Here is a 21351-nt window from a genome sequence, read left to right as displayed (position 1 = left end):
TTCTTCGTTCTGGCGTAGAAAGCAAGTAGAATAATTATTATCTTTAATAATATTAAACATATCTCGATATGTTTAATGTTTATTTGGGCACAAATGGTACATTTTTCTTATAGCTAGTATCTATACATAATTCAGAAACCAATACAGTTGCCACCAGTTAGTAGCTCATTAAAGAAGAACAAAGTACGGGATAACTAAACTTAAAATTAACAACAACAGTGGAATCAGGACAAGGATATTGTAACACCAAGTAAAGTAAATCATAGAAATGATAAAATGATTTCCACAGAGATAAAGCGTTCAAACCTGACCAGAGCTACGAACGCGTGGAGCTGAGCGCGGGCAAATACGCATCTGGAACACACCTGTGCTCACCAACGTCATTGAGGACGTTCGAGCACCATCGCTTAGATATTTATTTAAACCATTTAAATTACGTAGATATTAGTTTGAAATGTTTTAAATTCTATGAATGTTTGTTGTATTTAGATATATTTTATTTGTATACTTATGACTTATCAAATGTCCTTATTATTAAGCCTACTTGAATAAACGGTTTTTTAAGTTTAAGTTTTTTTTCATGAAGTTTCTTTAAATGATGTGTTGAATTGAATCGCAAAGACAAAGATACATTTTGAACATGAAAATCGATGCCAATTTCATTTTAATATCAATTCGGAGTGTTCACTCTTAACGATCCGTGTAAAACTGACACACCAATATTAAAACCAAATTAACATCTCACTTTTTAAAATCTCAATTCGTTCATCCGTGTGACTCAGACATATTACATATACCTACAAATATTAAAACAAGCAATTTTTGACTTAAAAAGACGTGAGTAAGCCGTTTTCTTACTCGTGTTTCCTATATCTAATTTGCATTTTCTACTCCTTAAAATAATTTACCTACTTATATTACACGAATGCTGTTACAAAATATGAATAAAATCTCTACCGTTGTGTTTATAATTCTTTCTTTTTTGTAGCGTCATTCGGATAGTTTATTGACAGCTTCGATTAAATTTCTATAACATGTCTTATGATTCAACAGTCTGTTTATCTTGAGGTGTACGTATTTGTACATTTGATTACGTCACAAACCAAAACACAGCTAAGATTAGTTTTTTTGCTTCGACTTTTTATAATCCGTTCAATTAACTCGAGACGATGAACCTACAAAAAGATGGATAGTCCACTAACTTAGATAGGGTAAAAACGAGTAGTATTGATGTCGTTAACAAACGGTTACTCGGCAAAATATGTGTAAGCCCCAAAGCAAATACTTATTTAAATGTTTCTCTCATACCTCATTTTAGGTGCAAAATTGTGTACACAATTTCTGGCCACTAAATTTCGAATTATAAGAGGTGGCAAGAGACTACTTAATCTTATTACTCATTCGGCGCTAGCTTGTGTGAATCACTTTATAACCAATTAAATACATATCATTTCTAAGTTTTATGCTGCTGTCTATTTCATTTATCCTACCTTACTATATTCTCACGGTAATCGCGCGCTAGCGGTCTGTGCTGCAAAAACTGACACTTTTGTCCGCCTTGACAGACAATGACCGTTAAAACTGACCTTCCACTTTTAAAATAGAAGGATTTCTTTAAGCGATGACCCTAGCATGCGGACTGTCCTTAAGTCGATACTTTTGGCAGAACAAGGCATTAAAGGCTGCAACAAAGACGATTAACAAGTCGTTTGTCATGTCCCCGCGACTAGTTTTGATTCGAGTACTGGTTTCCGTGATCTATGAGGCAGGGTTGGCAAACTGGTTTATCGTTTTAGCTAGCTTTATATCGTGTTAGACAGGCCGGGAATTAATGTCGATGTTTTATTGAATATTTACTTCGAAGCCAGACATGTACATTGATCATAAGAAAATATTTCACAGCTCTAAGAAAAACCATGATGCTTTACTAGATTTTTTTCATTTACTTAGTTATAGGCATCTGAATATGGAACTTTAAAGAATATTTTTCCAGATATTTAAAGGAATGAAAGCAAATAATACGATGTGTTTCAGTCATTCGGTCAATGAGTTTATATTTATAACTATGGCACTTGTATATGGATAATATATCATTGGCTAAATTACCGAGTTAGATGGTTTTGTTTACCGCCTTAATATAATAAATATTAAAAAAAAAGTTAGAAGTCTTGGCAATTGGACCTTCAGCTTAATTGGAAAATCTCATCCCGGACATATACAGGTAAAATCTTGCTACGTAAAAGCTTGATTCGGGTAACCAATGTCACTTTGACGTTAGAAATATCGTAGACAGATCTTATTGGGATCACAGCGGAATCGAAATAAACGTCAATTTTGACATGTCGTTTAGTTATCAATCTTTTAAAGATCTTTCCAAGATCTTAAACGCGTCTTAACCATTCTTCGAATCGGACCGAAAGTTTAATTATCTTTCTTAAAGTTTTGCTTGTTCGTAATGTTCTAATGTTATTTTTTTATGTTGAGGTGAAAGAGAGTATCAATTGCAAATAAAAGAGATTGCTCATACGCCGAATAGTTATCAGTCGCTATCCACCGCAGTCATCAACAGCGGTCCCTAAAAATGGTTTAGTATGAAAGCGAGAGTTAATTTGCATACAACAATGAAGCACCTGTTAGCCATGTGGGCGCTGTGTCCTCTCACTACTTCAGTAGCAGTTGCAGTGTAAACGAACCTTTATGGCTTTAGAGACTCAAGGTCGCTTCTGGCGTACGATTTTCGGTAGTAATAAAGGTGTTTCAGTGAGTTTTGTGTTGCTAGGCTAAGTTCTTTATCGGAACTCTTAACTATGATACGCTTCCAGATATAGTCAGCAAAGTTACCCATATTTGCTGACTAGAAAAGCTTATTCGTTATTGATTTTGTATAGGATATATATACCCACGCGATTCTTAATAAAATTACATGACTGACTCATAAGATATTCAAGATAAATAGATTTTTGAGGAACAATAATCACGAAACAAAAAGAAACAACATATATCATTTTTGAGTTATAATCACGTAACGAAAAGTAAAAACACCTTATAATACGTGTGACGCTAAATTAGGGGCGATCTTATCGAGCTTGTAGCGATTAACAAGTTAAACAAGCTTTACAAGACGCTATTACAGGCCCTTATCTTGTATCTGCAAATTAAACAGCCGTATAATATAACATATTATCGCAATCTACTATCTGCGACCATTCTTCGGCCATTCTAGCTCCGAATTTACGATCCAAAACACCGAGTCGAATTTGCATACGAAAATGACAAAGAAAAGTAGTTGACAAGTGACCGATTGTGTTATTTTCGCGACTGAATGGTTCTTTAAACGCACCGGACTGGGTTATTAAATTACAATAATTCTTTAGGAAGTCGCCATTCGGGTTTGTAAAGGGGTGAGTCCTGTCCTGGCTTGTATAGAGATTAAAAATACCGTTTCTCGAGCCGAAAATATAAGTTTAGCTAAATAAATCAAGTATAAATTCAAAGGCACGAATAATGCAATAACATGGTAATACGATTTTGCAACGATAACATCGTTGTGTAGATTTATCTTATAGTTGACTCGGTTTGTGTCTTAAAATAGACTTTAGTGGGACATAATTTAGTTTTGCTTCTAGATATTCTAAAACACATTAAATTTGCAAATATGATAAAAATACTCATCCATTCAATATAATAATCACAACGAAAGTTTCGTCAAGTGGCTACGCATGCAAATTAGCAATAGGCCTCTTCTTATACATATTAGTTTTATTAGACCTTACTTTTATAATGAATAGTTACGAGTATTTAATTTACATTTTGATCCGATTTAAGAATACAAATAAATGTATAACAGTAGTCAATATAGAAAATAAAACCGTAAATTCTTGCTCGGAATTATACCTTTTCTAGGCATTATAAAACATGACCATGTTCATGAAAAAATATCTAATTTGCCACTTTGCGGTGACAGCAACTGGACCATTACGAAATTTAAATTCTCGTGATAAAAAAAGTAAACAGCCACAGACTAATTTATAAATTGAGTCGACAGATTGTCACGCTTTTTGCAGCTTTTATGTAAGAGTACATCAAGTTCCAGTCTTGGCACGATTCCGTTCGATTCGTTATTACGGCGTTTTGTAACGGATCTAACGCGGCCGTTACGAGGAAAAAAGCATTAACTTTATGTAACTCGCATACATTTTACTGTATTTTTCTTTAAGAAGGCATAACTCGTTATTACGCCGTTAGTTATGTAAGTTGGTAACTATTTGGAATCTGATTTCACGCTTGGTCTGTTTTTGAGTAAGAATAGGATGTATTGACAGTGTGACGGTGGTCGGTTGTGTCATGATTGAGTGTAAATGTGTTCCAGATTAAAATTGCATCAGCCGTTTCTGTTATCTACCTATGTCTCATATTTTTACTTGAAAATGTTTCTAAATATTAAGAATATAACTTGTACAAGTCACCAAGTAGTTTGCTACTGTCAGATTATAAGTTAATCTGACAGATTTTTAGAGTCAGACGAAGCTAACTTTGCTATCTTAAATGATAAAGTGTGGCAATGTCATCATTGGCAAATATGGCGTTTAAATTGAAACCTTCTCACTTTGTTCTTTTAAAATCAGTGTAAAATTAGCTTAGTTAGACGGACTATATTACTTGCTATTTTTAAGGGAAGCACATACTCGTAAATACTGCTTGAAAAGGGATATTCATCTTACCCTACAACTACTTGGCCGGTTCCTGATTTCCCTAAATCGCAATGCACTATAAAACTTTATAAAAGTAAATGAGTAAACATAACAGTGAACATGCCTGCACACTGGTCACGCGATCGTCGCGGGCGCCGGTCCGGGGTAGCTGGGGGAGAAGCTTCCCACGGTGCTTGCAGGGAGCTTCGCAAGCCGCACTGCTCCCGTTCTCGGTCTTGAAACCAAATATTGGCCCGATTAGAAGTATAAGATACATCAGAAATTTCATAATGATACGATATGGATTGGATATGTGAGTGTCAAAAGTGACATTTTTGTTTGAAGAAACGTCACATTTGACACTGACATATCTAATCCATATCGTATCTTTAGCAAATGTTTGACGTATCTTAAAGTTCGAATCGGGCCGTACGTCTCAAGTGTATGGATTTTGACGACTTCAGTCGTTAGATCATAACAACTAGATTTTTGTTTTGTTTGAGTCGTTAGTATTCTCTCTTTCTAAGATGATATCTTACCATTTAACACAAGGTTAGAATTATCCCGTTTTTATTTTGTCATATTTGGATGAAATGGGCGGAATGTCTAAATTGTTTCTGTTTGACCTGATGTCAAATCATAATTTTAAGAATGTTAAAACGTAGTATTAAGTCTTGAATACAATTGATATATGTATATACCAAATTAATTAGGTATAATTCCGCCGTGTGGTGCCGGCGTTTAGAATAGCACCACCCCATCTCGTCCCGTGGGTGTCGTAAAAGGCGACTAAGGGAAAACCGACGGACGGGCAGCAGCGTCCGTTGAGTGCCTCTATTTATATCTACTGCGGTCCCTCCAACCACAACCAATTTCAACAATCAAAAATCAACAACCAAACTAAACCAAAAAATTCCACGCAAACCAAACCAAACAAACAAAAATCAACTACTAACCATACTTCAAACCAATTATAAACAACTATTATCTAATCTCAAACATTGCTAACCTAACTCTTCATAAAATTCAACCAGGAACCATGGCCGCCCGTTTTTGACGCGGGGACCATGGGTCCATCTAAATCACAACAATAAAGCCGGGTCTTCAACTCGAGCATCATCATCGCTTCTGACTGATGGTGATGCCGGACCCGGCATCGCATAAAACACACCAGCTTTTCGCATATGTCACCACGGACACAGGGTCGCCCGTATCATTAGCGAGGGCCCTGTGTCTTCAACTGACACTATCAAACCTTTCAAAAAAAAAAAAAAAAATTAGGTATAATTAGCTTTACATTAGGCACAAATTTTGTGTAGTATTGTCTATGCTTGCAGTATTGCACTCGCACTTGCGTCATTGTTTAATATTGTTTACTAGTCTACAGAACATTGAGTTTGCAGCACGATTCGAAACTTAATGTCCCGTGCAATGAAATCTCTACTTACTATTTTAACGAATTCAAACGGTTCCGGTTTGGTATAATAATAATTGCTGCAAAACAGACAGGACGTCCTGCATCGAATCGTTCATACAACAACTATTATAACTGTACACCTACCAAACTATCTGCTAACCGAAACTAAACTTTATAACCGGGCATTGAAGCACAGTTCTACTTCGAACTTGTTTCTCGTAGACGTTAAACGCCAATCCTGAGCATCCCTTACAAGCGTGACGGGTCAAAATCGCGATTTTATTTATAACATTTACGACAGCTGGGGTTTGTCAAGACGTAAAAAAAATGTAAGAAAATCCCCCTCGACCGAGACCACCCCTCGAACGGGTTCCATCGCATAAATCCCACGTTCGTTTTCTAAAGGTTTTAAAATGCGTATAAAATTATACAGGGCACTATTGGAATTTATTTATTCGCCAGTCGCGAATTCGCAATGCGTGCACGTGTTTTTTAACATTAATTTTCGCCCCAAAGATTTATGTGATCTATAGAACCGTTTTAAATTCGGCAATTAAATGTTGAGCGACCTGTGGTTTTTATTTACCTGTTCATGTGTTTCATTTAATTTTTGGTATATTTCTTCGTTTGTGTATTATCACACCCACAAGTTTCATGTCCTTGACCTACACCTCGGCATTCTTCGGTATAGCGTATTGTTTCACTTTAGAACTCGATTCTTTTCTTGACAAGACTTCTATACCTTCCAGTTAAATATGTATCCGTTATAACATAAATCAACGCACTGACAAATTTGCTACTAGTATTTTATAAAAAAACAAATAGCAGTTTCTTACTTAAGCTCTCATAACAAAAACGAAAAACTAATTCAATAAACAGAGCATATTAACAAACAATCAAAAACATAGTCATACAAAAACTAATTCAATAAGCCACGCCTATTGGCCCACAAAACTAATAATCTTAATTACCCAGCAATCAGCCACAATAGCATTTTAACAATACCATAACAAAATGACAATATCAATATCTGAGTATCACCGTCTTATGATAATCAGCCATAATAGAGCCATATTGTATCGGCTCAGTTTCCAGCGACACAATGCTGGTGTTTTTACAATGGCTGTATGAAAAGACTGTTTTATGTACAAACGCGCGCACAAGTGTGTTTGTGTCAATGAACTTTTGATAATGGGTTTGTGACGATTTAATTGGCTGCAGCAACACTTTGTTTCTCTACATACACTTTATTGTACAGTTTATTAATATATTTCAAACATTTTACGATGCATTTAAACGTTGTTATGATCGCATGCGAATAAATATAATAATAATTTACACCATGAATCTTTTAATCACGCCACTTTCATCTCACATACATACGAGTATAACAACCATGCAAACCTGTTAATATAATTCGATTAAAGTATTAATTCCGATATACAGAATTCTAGAAGACGTGGAATCTCATTGAAATTTCTATATGTGACTTAAAAGAAGGCACGTGTTGAATTATTCATCCTAACTGTATTGACATTCAATTTCAATACCTACCATTCAGGAAATGACATCCCAATGAAAACCACCCCAAACTAAACATCCACAAAAGCCCCGGAATCCGAACTTTTATCGCCAGTCATTATCATTTTAATTCGCATAAAAACTTGCATTACAAAGCAAATCATTCAAACTTCATCTTTTCCGACCTTGTATTTGATTCCTTTAAGTTACTACAAAGCCAACTCTATTGTCATAGCATTTCAAGTTTAAATTCAAATAACAAATATATAATGCTCGGAGTAAGTGAAAATTATAGCTCAATTTGAATATTATGAATGCTCCAACACCTTTGTGGCCGTCTGTACAAAACTTCAAAGTTCGACGACCGCTATTATAAAACGATGATACATATGAATGGCGTCAGGTGCAATAAAATTTTTGCATATCTATCGGAATTGTCATATTAACGTGTAAACGACTCGGGAACGATTGACTTGAAAGCCGATAGGGCTCGTGCCTCACTCATTTACATAAGCCTTAATTTATTTTATCACTTATTGACATAAGCTATTGGGTGCGCATTCATATTGTTGTAGACGAGTGTTGTGTGATCGATTGGATCTGTGTGAAGGTTAACAAAAACTATTCTATTAAGTACTGTGTCGAATTAATTTAAGTACTTTAATCTGTATAGGCAATAAATGCTTAGTAGCTTATTCGCTCTTAGACTACATTAGTCCGTCTGTTGTTGGTAGAACATAAGCCTATAGCAAAATTGTATCTTTAAAAATAATCATTAGACTTATTCTGAATCCTATAATTTAGGAAATAATCTTGTAGAATTCCAATAGTGATGCGGGGATAGCTTCACAAGCTGTTCAGTCTGCGACGCCTTCTTCGAATTAAACAGTTTAATGGATCTGGTGACATTCGGCCTGATTATTATTTTAATATATGTACGTCAAACAAAAACGTCAGTTTGACACTGACAGATCTGATCCATATCGTATCCAGATCTATTTTTTGACGTACATTAAAATTTGAATCAAGCCGATTGCCACCAGGTAAATCTATATGGTGGCCATAAAAAGGATTTTTATAGAAACGTCGTGTCGGTGCGGCGGGTTAAGCGCAAGCGCATCTAATCGCACGAGATGCGTCCCTCTTACGAAAAGACATCAACGGGTCGTCCCTGAACTAACTTACTATACGATATATCTCGGCCAGAGGTAATGGATAGAGGTTTCTCAAAAATCGCCCGTAAGTTTTACTTTGCTGGTTAAACATTAGGTGGCGAAGTGCAATGTTTATGGCCAATCAAAAATTAAAAAGTTAGAACGATCTCGATTTACGGGACAACAATGATACATAAAAATTACATGATTTAGTGCGGCCCAACATTTTAAAAAGTTATAAGCCCTTTAATAAAAAATAGCCATTGGTCTTCTTCAGCTAAGGAAGTTAATAAATCGTGGCTTTTTCATCTATTTCAAATTGCTGAAGTGGTTTTGGTATAAAAATACACCATGACGGCAAATCTTAACCAATTATTAATCTTAACTAATTTATAAAACATAATCAATTTAATCATAATTATTTTATTTAATCTTAACTTATCTTAACAAATTTATTATTCTGGATGACAAAGAATTTATAAATATGTGGTTCACGTTTGTATGGAATAAAAAAAAAAAATTCAAATGTTTTCTCCACAAGGCTTTTGTTCGATTATGAAGTATCTCTCTCACATCTCATACAATAAATAAAAAACATAAATAAAAAAATGGCCGATTTACACTTTATTTTTTTGGAACTAAACAGGAATAAATATTATAAAACCATTGAAACGCCTCCAAGTAAGACTTTGTCTCTAGCCAAGTTGATTTCATACATTTTAGTATTGCAGAATTGCTTCATTTTAAGCGACCTCTAAATATTGTTTGATTGTTCTCAAAATTGCTTTTTTTTAATATGTTTTTGACTAAAAAGAACCTTTTAGAGCTTCAACATGTTTTTTTTGTACCACTCTAGTAATGCGATTAATTAATGCGATTTTAGTTTATATTTGCACCATTTTTGAGAGAAACACTATACGTGACTCAGCTGTCATGAAATTTGCAGGTTTCGGATTAAATTAACACCGACTCGCAAGGTTATCCATTAAAAATGAATACTCCGCCTGTAATTTGTACATACCTAATTTTAGCCTCGAAAATGATTTAATTAATTTACGAACTAGAGTATCTATACAATGTTATTTCAAGATTTAACCATACCTACTCCACAAGGTGAATATGTAGGTATGTCATACGTACTTAACTATGTAATTTAATAGGTATAGAATTATGGAACGCAATGAAACTAATGTTTAAATTTGGAAAAAGTATGGGCTAGCCTATAGAAAACTTCAAGAGCTGTACCCCTAGTGTAAATAAATTCGATTTCCAAACGTGACGTACGCGTTTGCGTTTAGTCTCATTTTGTATTGGATTTAGAAAGAGCGCGCCAAGCGGGACGTTTTGGAAACACAAAATCCTATACAAAATGAGACTTAACGCAAACGCGTTCGTCACGTTATGATGTCGATCAAATTTACACTAGGGGTACTGGTCAATTAATTGACCAATATAATATGCTGAAATTGCATTTTTGGCGATTTCGGAGTAGATCCCAATGTAAATTTTGCTCCCTTAGTAAATGTTTCTCGATAACTCGTGTTATCGCTAATTTTACACCGATTTGAATAAAACAAACTGAACGAGAGTCATTATAAACAGTATATTTTTATATACATTTTATTTGATAATAATGAGACATTTTGTCATTGCAAATGCCATGCAGAGTAAGATTGGTTAGACCATATGTGGCGATCAATGCCTAAAGGTCCTTATACTTCATGTGCAAAAGGATCCTTCTCTGTGGAACGCCACATATTTCCGTTTGTTGTCCGCAAAAATAGCAATAGTCTATTCAGTTTGCGATTTTTTAAATGTTAGTATGATTTATTTCATGTGACATATGGTTAGAATTAATCGGTGCGATCCCAGCGAGTGCGCGATGTCCGGCCTCAACGTAACGCTATACCGTGCGCACACGACGGGGAGGATGGGGACACGTGACATAGCAGGGAAAATAGGTCTTATTTTTTATTATTAGGAATAAAACTAATTACTATTAGGTTTATCTTCATTACCGATTTTGACTATTCGTAAACTTTCAGAAAAGATATCCATTATCTCCTGACTTTATCCTAGAATTGCTCAGGGTCATACCATTGCAATAAAATTTTTATATCAAATTTTTAGTACTGAAATACATGGTAATGCTTTAGGGTATTAGAATGCCTAGTGGCCATTTTTCGCGTAAATTTAAGTGTCTGTATGTGTAGTATACATATCGGAGCTTCACGTAATCTACACAAGAAACCTTTCTTAAACGCACAATTTGTACTCTAAGTAAGCTAAAATGTAATTCTGATGACAAACGATCCCTGACCAACTTAAGTCTTTTGGAAGTATGAGTGATACTACCGTTGACTTATATTTAGGTATTCAGTTACCATCTGTACTCAGGTTACGTAATTTGCTGTTTTTCTTCTCTTTTAGCTGACCAATACGCTCTAACGCTTTATGCAGTGTATAGCGTCAATCAGAGGCCAAGGCCTAATTTTTCTAATCTTGAAAATACAGTCAGCCGGACAAATCCAACCCTGTTGCCTACTCTTTATCCTAAGATGGAAAAAAATGTTTTCATACCTGGCCTGATTTTTATTTGCTGTTGAATTTAAAGAACTTCTTCATTTTGGATGAAATGAATACGAAATCAAAACTTGTGCCGAAAAATATTTATGTCATTTTCCATTGAGTTACAAAATACCATACTTTTTGCGCTTATGTTGGTCAGGAGAAACCAATCAAATCAGAAGAAATACAATGACAACAAAATGAAATCGGCCCAGCTAACTACTACAAATTAATATAGGTTCCACCTATGCCCGTGCTCCCTGTCGCGCTCGGCGGCGCGTGCAACCGCGCGCGCGCAGGAAGGCGCGTCTCATCTCGCGCAGGATGCGGCGCGGACAGCCGATACATGCTACCAACCAGTGCCAAAACAAACTAACTACACTAGAGACTAGTATACAGTTAGGTTGTTTGTTATTAATGGCATAGCACGTGACCTTTCTAGCGCGAGCAATGACATCTAGCCCGTGTCATATGTTTATGCTGGCTGAGGTTACGTTTATCAGTACACTCAGGTTGACAAAGCATCAGCAGGTCTTATACACGTAGTGGCGCTTCCTCCAAACCTTAGCACTGCTAAATATGCTTTTGCTAATCCCTCAAGTGGCATCATGTGTTAACAGCAAGTGTTGGAACAGGCACTCCTGCATCTGACCTTTAAACACTAGGTTTTATTGATTCGAATTATTTTCCGTTTAGCTGAAGAGCAATTGCTTTTTATCAATATGACACTTCGTATAAACGTTCTCAGAAATCCATTGTTACAAGCTAGGGTTCTAACCCACGACCGCTAGTTGGCAAGTCGCTTACCGCTCCACTAGGTCACTATTAGCACAGGATGGTCGTGCTTATCACGTTCATAATCGTAAGATTCATTGGGCTCGTTACTGATTTTCATGCAATGTCGGAAAGTAACGTATGCTTACCTTTATGATTGTCATGCGATAGATTTTAAATTTGTTAGGTGTTCATGACTACCTGTTATGCTGAAAAGAATGTACAACTGTCACAAAAAGCATGCTTCGTGAATTTAAAGAGTGACGCAGTAGATGTATACATTGCAAAGATTGACAAAAAATATTTATCTACCCAGATACTCAACTTAGGAAAAAAACAATAATGATTACGGGTAGTGTATTCAAATCCAAATCATTGATAGTACATGCAAGACTTTAAAGAATATACTGTGCTACATGAATTGTAAGTAGGTACTCTAACTAATACGAGTATCACCATAACCCTTCCATATCTTCCAAATCCAAACTTTTATCTACAATCCAGGCACCATAATCACTCCAGATAAAAATAGAAAAAAGCATCCCATTACATAATTAGTGCATTGTTTTTGCCTTCCGTCACTGCCGGATGTGTCACGATGCTTCCGACACATGACGCACGCGTCACAGTGACGCACGCGCAGTTTGACGCAACTGCGTTATGCAAAGGCTGGATGTTTGTATAAATGGGCTTATGTTATAGTGGGAAGTTTATGGGATGTAATATGCAAGACTGTATTTAGACGGTTGATCAACCTGTAGGACCCTGTTCATCATCTTCCTCGCGTTGTTCCGGTTTTTCCCACGGCTCATGGGGGCCTGGCGTCTGTGTCGCAACTAATCTCGTAGGCACTAGTTTTTGCCAAAGCGACTACCATCTGATTTTACAACTCACGGGGAAAACTATGCCTTATTCGGGTTAGTCCGGTTTCCTCATGATGCTTTCAATGTTTTCCTTCACCTAAAAGCGACAGGTAAATATTAATTTATTTATCTTACATACATTTAGGCAAACTCATTGGTATGAGCCGGGATGTGAACCCGTAATCTTCGGATTGAAAGTCGCACGCTCTTATCGTTAGGCTTTAGGCAACCTGCAGGATGTAGCGTTACAGCAGCAGCATTGCAGCAGTGGGAACTTGGCCATGACACTGTTTATCTATTCACTTATTAAATATACGTTATATTAAGGAGGTACTAAGATCTGGTACTGGTACTGGTAATCATTGTACTTATAAATTTTGTGTTAAAGTACCTACTTAAAATACTAGCCAGTAATCTACATTCTTTCATGGTTACGATTAATTTCCAGTTGTCTTATAAATATTTTATTTATCAAAATATTTCCATAACTTAATGTCAGGTGATTTCACCCCCATCCCTTGTTTAGTCGACAAGAATATCTAGCCGTCTGAAACTACTATTTAAAAAAATCGTGATCTTTTAGACATATACTTGGGTATCTAATAGACTCCAGCCAAGGCAAGTTTGCACTAACTTGGCAGGGACATACGTATCCCATAGAAGTGCAAAATTTGACGTGAAAAACTTAGGATGGTCGGACTCTTTGTATTTTCGGCGGTACTTTTATTTTATTTATTCCTGAGATTAGCACTTACAGTCATGCGACATATGTTAAGCACACAGCAGATACCGTACAGGTAATGTACTATAGTATATAATTAGGCGCGACATACTCACATTATGTGTCTGGTCTGGGGCGGATGCTGCGCGGGCGCGGCAGGAAGCGGAAGTCACGGGTGCGCTGGAAACATGGCTGCCGTTAGATCACCAGGTTGGGCGCATAATTAATTGCTAAATAATATTAAAATAGTCTGGAAAAAGGATTCACGTTTTTCGCGGTATCCCAGGTGTAATTCTAGAAACCTACATTGTGCAAAGCCCCATCATAATGATCATATATGTAGTTTAAATTGTTAACGAGACTAAATTTATGATTTAAGTATTGCCGTCTTAAATAAATAAATATCATGGGATAATTTTACACAAATCAACCTGTTCAACAGTAAGCACAATGGAGCTTATGTTGTGGGTACCACTGGTACCAGGCGACGCTAAATTATATTGTACCATAAAAACCCGATTTTAGACAAAACGCGTTTTCCCTAAAAACACACATAGGTTACAAGATACATGTACAAATTTTTCATCACACTTGTGAGGAAATTAGTAAGTATTAAAAGAAGATAAACACTTATTAACCCGTCATTAAGTTATTTCTCCTATTCGGTTCGGCATACATTCACCATGGAAACTAGTCTAAAATATGTTTAAAGAAATAAATAGTATATAAAGGTTTCAATAATAATAAAAAAAATAACTGTGATCAACTCTGGATAACTGTAATGTGGTACGTTCCACAATAAAAAAAGAAAAATCAATATTTATTAAAAACCTATTGATATATTAATATAATGTTTAAATTAGATCTCTACGTTACATCATTTGTTTGGCAAAACGCTACGTCTTCCCACTAATATCTTTCCAAATTTGTTTGGACAACTTTCCTTTACCGTAATGTTTTTTCACTCGCCCACCCATGCATTACTCTCACAGTTATATCGCAAAAGTCTTATGTGCGTTTAAAATTCAAATATACATATGCTTTTTGAAACTAACTCGGTCACACTCACATTCTGCCATTCTAGGACAAAAAGTCATATATAAATTGGAAAGAGTATGAAAATAAAACTTAATGGTTTTAGAAAGAGCATTAAAGGCAGTAATTGTTGCAGATCTCCGGCGCAGCTCCTTCTACTGTATTCCTATGTTTTACGAAGGCTTACCACTAAGTATAAATTTGACCTCCGCTGACATAAAGTTCTCAAGGATCTTGAAGTCATAATCAAACTGGTTTTCTAGAGACGGGTACGTTTCGTGAGACGTTTTGAACAGCAGCCCCTAATTTCCTCTTCGATTAGGAGCGTGCGAGTGGACACATCGAGTGTTAACGACCTTTTACACTTCACGGGTTGGTCAATTCTGTGGCGACAAAGAGGCTTATTAATATTCATGCGTTACTGAATCTGCAGTAACGGGGTAACGAATGGAATACCTACATATGACGAAAACAGTAAAAGGCCAATTTATTCCTAGTTACCAAGGACCTAAGATTGACACATAATGCTTTGAAGAATTTTTTGTTTTACTTATTTAATAAGACCGAAACACATGCAATATAATGCACAAGGATGTATTTACCCATGGTCTCCTTTAAGAATACCAATCCTGAACAGATTGCAGATCCACGTTGGTGAAGGTCGTTGCCATTAAAAAAACTTAGAATCTCAAGAAATTTATAGCTTTAAGCGTACAAAAGATAGTTAACGTAATCGTCTGCCTTTGCTACATTTTAGATCTTATAAAGTTCAGAGCTTTGAGAGTGCAAAAAACACAGCTAAGCATAAAAATGTTGTCGATAGTGTGCGGAGCCGTTGTTTCTTGGAATCGGCGTCTGTAAAGGACCCCACCCGTAAAGCACGGCGCGGGCACGGCGATTTGCCGGATTACACGGCCCGGCGCTGGGTCACGCCGCGGGGTCACGCCGGGCTAATGTCACGATGGAACGAAAGTATGGTCACTGGTGGGCTAGTTGGGTCAGGCCTTAAAGCTAGCCTACTGTTGTATCTCTAAACACCATTAGTTTACGTTACAAATCAATCGTTGTGAATAATTATTACGATTACGAATTAAAAGTTCGCTTAGTTGGGTTCGGAAAATATATTGCCTTAAAAGTTTAATGTGATTTTTAGTTACCGGATAAACACAGATTAACGTATCTACAGTACCGGCCTGTTTTAATAGATTAATGCTACAGTATAAATTGCGTGTAGTTTAGTGTATCTAAATTTTCAAAATATCGAAGCGATAGCGATTGTCACCTTGGCTTGGCCGGCAGTTATCTCAAAGCACCTTCAATAACTATGTTATTGTGTACAATGACGGATTTACAGCAAGAGTTATCATACCTTTGCCAGCGCTGTTTAAACAAAACAAACAGTTTAAAGAAATATGTCGTCTAGTAAATGTAAATAATCGCTGTAAATAGATTGAATTCTGATCATGTATAAAATTTATTGATTAACTATTAATGTAGTAAGAAGTTAAAAGAGGTTTGTTCCAAAAAATCCTCCGAGAATTGTCACAAACTCAATTAAGGTTACAAACAATATCGCTTGCACGTATTAAGTACCTATTGATACTTAATAGTTAACAAACGAAAACGTGCTAAATTTAACGCAAATCCATAAAGCTCCAAATTTCTTTTCCCAGAAACGCCTGACAATTGACAGTCGTGAAAAGCCATTTCTCCGGTGACAAGAGGGGGTGTGGGAGGGAGGAGGGGGTAGGGAAAGTGTGCTCACGCGCTGACGGCACGACCGCTTTGTTACTTCGTCACCTTTCCACTCGACTACCGTTGGACAGTGGATTTGCTATATACCTATTATCAGGATGAACACTGTTTAGTCTGAATTTGTTGTTTCTATACCGAGTCAATTAGCAAAGTCAAATTAGCAAATGAATACATATACATATATATATTTTTACCTTTTTAAGTATGCGTAGGTATCTTGAAGATGCTTTTAATTAATTTTAATGAATATACCTTTATGTTTCTGTCAGTGAAAAATACCAAAAGTCTCATTTAAATCGAATCAAATATCATTTGAGTATGTTCAAGAATCAAGGACCCATAGATATCTACGGACCTTATAATAGACTAACACCGTCTTTATAAGTAAGTACGAAAAGCTATAGGGGTTAGACAAAGTGTCTCCAAAGTAAAAAAAAAAGGTTAATTTTACAGTTCGTTAATAATTAAAGTTTGTGTGTAGGGGAAACATTGTTTTGTTCTGCGGTCTGCTTATGACGCAAATACCTGTAAGTATTTACTTAATTCTTAAAATTTTGAATAATTATGTGTCTGAATCATAGATGACTAGGACAGTTTTTACTTTGAATATGTACACTGAATTTTTTAAGTTCTAATGGAGACAAAGTAATTACAAACATAATTGTATATCTAATGGTTTTTGCCAAATAGGTACTATCTACCTTCAGATGTTATTAATGTAGGCAAACAAAATTCAAACAAAAAATAATTGCGCATTACTTTTCAACCAAACGAAATTCCGTCAGAGCTGTCCGAAATCGTGAATAATAATCCACTAAAAATCAGATATAAAAACATGTAGGATAATTACTGGCAGGGAGCGCGGTCCCCATGAGGGCCCCGTCCATGAATTACCTAGTTTACTGCCGGTTTGTACAGCCAAATAAATGCAGTACTTGGCGGGCTGCTTGTCATGGAAGCGGGTTTGTGCAAGCATTCACAGATTTGGATAGGGTAGCGCACGGGTACTGTCGAGAACGAAATTAAATTCGGCTCTGGCCGAAAACGTGGCCTAATTTGGCGAAAGTACTTAATTATTAATATGAACATAATGGAATTTTAAAGTGTTAAACATTGCGGAATGATATTAATTTTGTTGCCGAGCTAACAAGTATTTTATTATTCTCCTAAATGTGGTACCTAATACATTATGTATTATTAATTGTTTTGGCTTATTACATTTAAGTAGGTTGGTATAATATGTAAGTCCAACCAAGGTACCAAATCTACTTTAGAAATAGAAACACTCTTGTACCAATAACCTACTAATATGTAGTCCTCCATATAGTGTCCGACAACAGCGACCTTTACAAATTCCTCTGATGAGCACGTATATGGCTCGCAAAACCGAACTTTGTCTTAGGAAATAATAGGTAGTAATTGTAAGTAAGCAAATATACTTACCTTTTTATGAGGTCGGTATTTGCTAGGTGTACGACTGGTGCTGTCCTCATTTTGTCGGCTTTTCAACGTAAAATCTTATGTAGTAGAATTAGTTCCAACGGCTGCCGTTAGCATTAACGTTTGACATTCCATAAGATTACTTTTGTGACAATCAGCACCACTTCTCCCTCCACCAGGGTGCGCTAAGTCAGTACCGAAGATCTTGATTAGTTATCGGGCAGCTAAGCATTCGGTTTTTATTGTAAAAATTAAGATCTCTTAAACATTATCCTAAGGAATAAGGTCAATAAGGACATTCATTTAAACACTGCTAATGTACTTCTTATTAGACTTACCACTGAAATTTTGATACCTACTTATTAATTCAAAGATTTTTTTCTTTCAGCTCGAACACGACACCTATGTTAGTTGTAGCAGAAATCCAGCAGATTTATAAAAATGAAAAAAAAAAAAATATTTCTATGCACGTTTTTGGTTGGTTGGAGGCATATTTTTTCTTTAACCAAAACCTACTTCCGAAATATTAAAAAATATGTAAGATGTGCGCGCTTGTACTTCACACGCGGAGGGGAGCGCGCACCTGGCCGCGCAGCTGCGAGCGAATCTCACGCGCAGCTTCCTCGCCGCATGCGCATGTGTGCTATGTGCGTGCGCTTATGTGGAATGTTTGAGTGCGTGCGGTTTGTGCGCCTGTGATTTCCATCAGTTGATTTTGTAGGTATTTAGATCACGGGGAGTGTTTTCACCACACCAACTGGTAAAGGCCACCTTAATTGTTCAAAAACGAATGGGAAAGTTTCATTTTATCCACATGTGAGGCAAAGTAATAAGATGCAAATTTTGAGTTTTTTCCTCATGTTAGCTGGTGGAACTGACTTTTAAATAATGATTTTGAATGATACATTTTATATTACGTTCATTTGGATTAGATTTGGTTTGATTTTTTTGGTATTTCATAGTTAGTATTTTCCCCGCATTGGTGTGGTGAAAAATTTTGTGTTTCGCCCGGAGGCAAAGTTTAACTCTCGTGCCTTGAAACCCTCGCAACGCTCAAGATTCAACAACTCGAGCTTCAATTTTGGAATCTTTCGCTTGCTCAGGTACCAATATTAGCACGAGCCGTTAAACAACAACTTTGCCCCGTTTTAAAACAAATAACTATTTTTATTAATTAGGTGTATTAGAAGTTAAGATAGGTATGGATAGCTGTACAATCGAAAATAGTTTAGTTGGTTTATTCTAATGATGGTTGTTTGGTTGTTATTTTTGTTGCGTCGAGACAGAAAGGCAGTGGCGATAACAACTACTGTCATTGTTTGTATTGATTTTATTGTCACACAAGTTAATAGAAAAAGAGTACCGTACCTGAATGCAGGTAAAAGTTCAATCAGAAAATTAGATTTTATTGCTCTTAACCTTGGGTATGTTCATACGAGAGATGTGAACTGAATTTCTGTGTCCTATTTACTAACAACATCATTATTAATATGACCTAATAACATTCAAACCAGCTTTACAATTACGGCGTATCTATATGGATTATGGTAGATATATTTACCTACTTATTTATTTACCTTGTGTTTGATGTAAATTAAGCTACCTGTCTGCAGAATACGTGTAATAGAAGTTAGGTATTATTATTATTATTATTATTTTTATTATTATTATTATTTTTAGGTATGCCGCTTTTAAAAATATAGTTTGAAACTTCCCTTTCCTACTCACGTAGGTTCGTGTCCAACGTCTAACCAACAAGATATATTAACTATAAATCATGTTCAAGGTGCGTAACCAACATGCCAATCGTTTACGCTCCGAAGCAAATGAAACACAACTGTCATTGTTTGTCGCGCTTGTATGAAAGAGTGATAGAGAGACACAAATCGTTTCGTTGTCGTAGCAAGCGATTGTCACCTTGGCTAGGCACCCTGTATAGGATACCAGAATAACACATTACGCTGCAGTATGTTACACATAATAGTTAGAAACATGACTGTTGTCTTATAATAATCACTGACATAGAACTAACGCCCGCAAACACAAGGCTTAGACAAATAATTAAAAACTTACGTTTTTGAAATGGAATGAAAACGACCATTCATTTCATTCATCTACTGAATGGGTAAACACATTCCTCGATCATTGAATGGCATCGCAACAGGTTACATTATCACGGCGTTTGCCACAAAACCGTACGATCTAATAGATTCATGAATGGAGGATTCCTAAAAAACGTTTCTTGCATGTTGTATTGTTTGTATACAAAGACAGGCGCCGTTTCAACAAAGCATGTTGTACAAGTGTACAATTCATGCGATAGTTCTTTATGAAACAGCCAATTAATCTTGAACTCTGTGACTTATAATGACTGTGTCCTCTTTTATACTGCACTCGCGCGCCGTTAAAGGTCTTGTATGAATGGTTAGGATCCTAAAGCATGATATTGTTGTAATATCAATAGTCGCGAACTTTTTGTGCGCTCAGAACTTTTGTCTGTTAACAGATTAATGTAATTATGAACGAAACATTCGGTCAGTGTTACAATGAAACATAATTATGTTGTAAATGATACGGTCATGGCTTTAAACAATGCGTTATGTTTACTCGTGCTGACCTTTCCGTTTATTGATATAATTCTTTTGTGTGAAGCTTTTGAAGATTTACTTAATTAATTACTGGGGTTATTAACGTATCATTAATGAAGCTGGTAGCTTTGATTTATTACTTTGTTTGCGTGTATACATTTATTTACCATCTACTTTTTCGAAGTAGGTTATAGGTAATTTTACGTCTAATATGCCCAAGAAGTAAACAATTGTCCAGCGCTTCAAGAAGAGTTAACTTTACAATGATTTTGTTGATTTTATTTTGTCTCTACTAGTTTATAGTTCAATCTACTTGCAGACCTAGGCAACAACGAAAAAGCTCTACTTATAGGTATTATAGGAACGTGGCACTCCTTGATTTAAAGAGGATAGATTATATTATAACTGCACAGAGATTCAATCGTTACATAACATAACCTATTCACTTTATGTAAAGAACTAGAAATAACATAACCTCACTGTTTAGTATTTAGGATATCCAGTCATTTCGCTATTTTTTAGCAAGTAAATTTTAATACTATATTAAATTAAATAAATGCCCTAAAACCTCGCCATATATCCGTTATGTACGCCGGGTGTTCAGTATTTTTTGCTTCAGCGGGGCGGGGCGGCTCTGGTTACTGAAAGTCTACACCGGCTGCACGTGCAAGTGACGTCACAAGATGGCGGCCGTGCGAGCGTTCATAATGTGAGCCGATGTGTTGATGACACAATGACTTAAACGAGTATAGGTGAAGATAAATATGAGTTTTATTTACTTACATATCTACGATATGAATTTAGTTCTTCCAAGATATGAGTAT

The 21351-nt window shown here is 35.9% G+C and overlaps 1 protein-coding gene across 1 annotated transcript in view; it reads right to left on the bottom strand.

The window, feature by feature from the left end:
• Positions 1 to 781: 781 nt before the first annotated feature.
• LOC133517631 (uncharacterized) overlaps positions 782 to 21351 on the bottom strand; it is a 394272-nt gene continuing 373702 nt past the window's right edge. Inside the window, exons 4-5 of the mRNA XM_061850980.1 lie at positions 13826 to 13889; positions 782 to 4926 (exon numbers count right to left, since the gene is read on the bottom strand). Of these exons, the coding sequence (XP_061706964.1) occupies positions 4768 to 4926; positions 13826 to 13889 (223 nt within the window). The 3' untranslated portion in view covers positions 782 to 4767. The remainder of the gene's footprint in view (positions 4927 to 13825; positions 13890 to 21351) is intronic.

This window comes from Cydia pomonella, chromosome 5 (genome assembly GCF_033807575.1).
Source record: "Cydia pomonella isolate Wapato2018A chromosome 5, ilCydPomo1, whole genome shotgun sequence".
Lineage (NCBI taxonomy): Eukaryota > Metazoa > Arthropoda > Insecta > Lepidoptera > Tortricidae > Cydia > Cydia pomonella.
The sequence above is the reverse complement of the archived record's forward strand: the minus strand, read 5'-3'. Positions and strand labels throughout refer to the sequence as shown.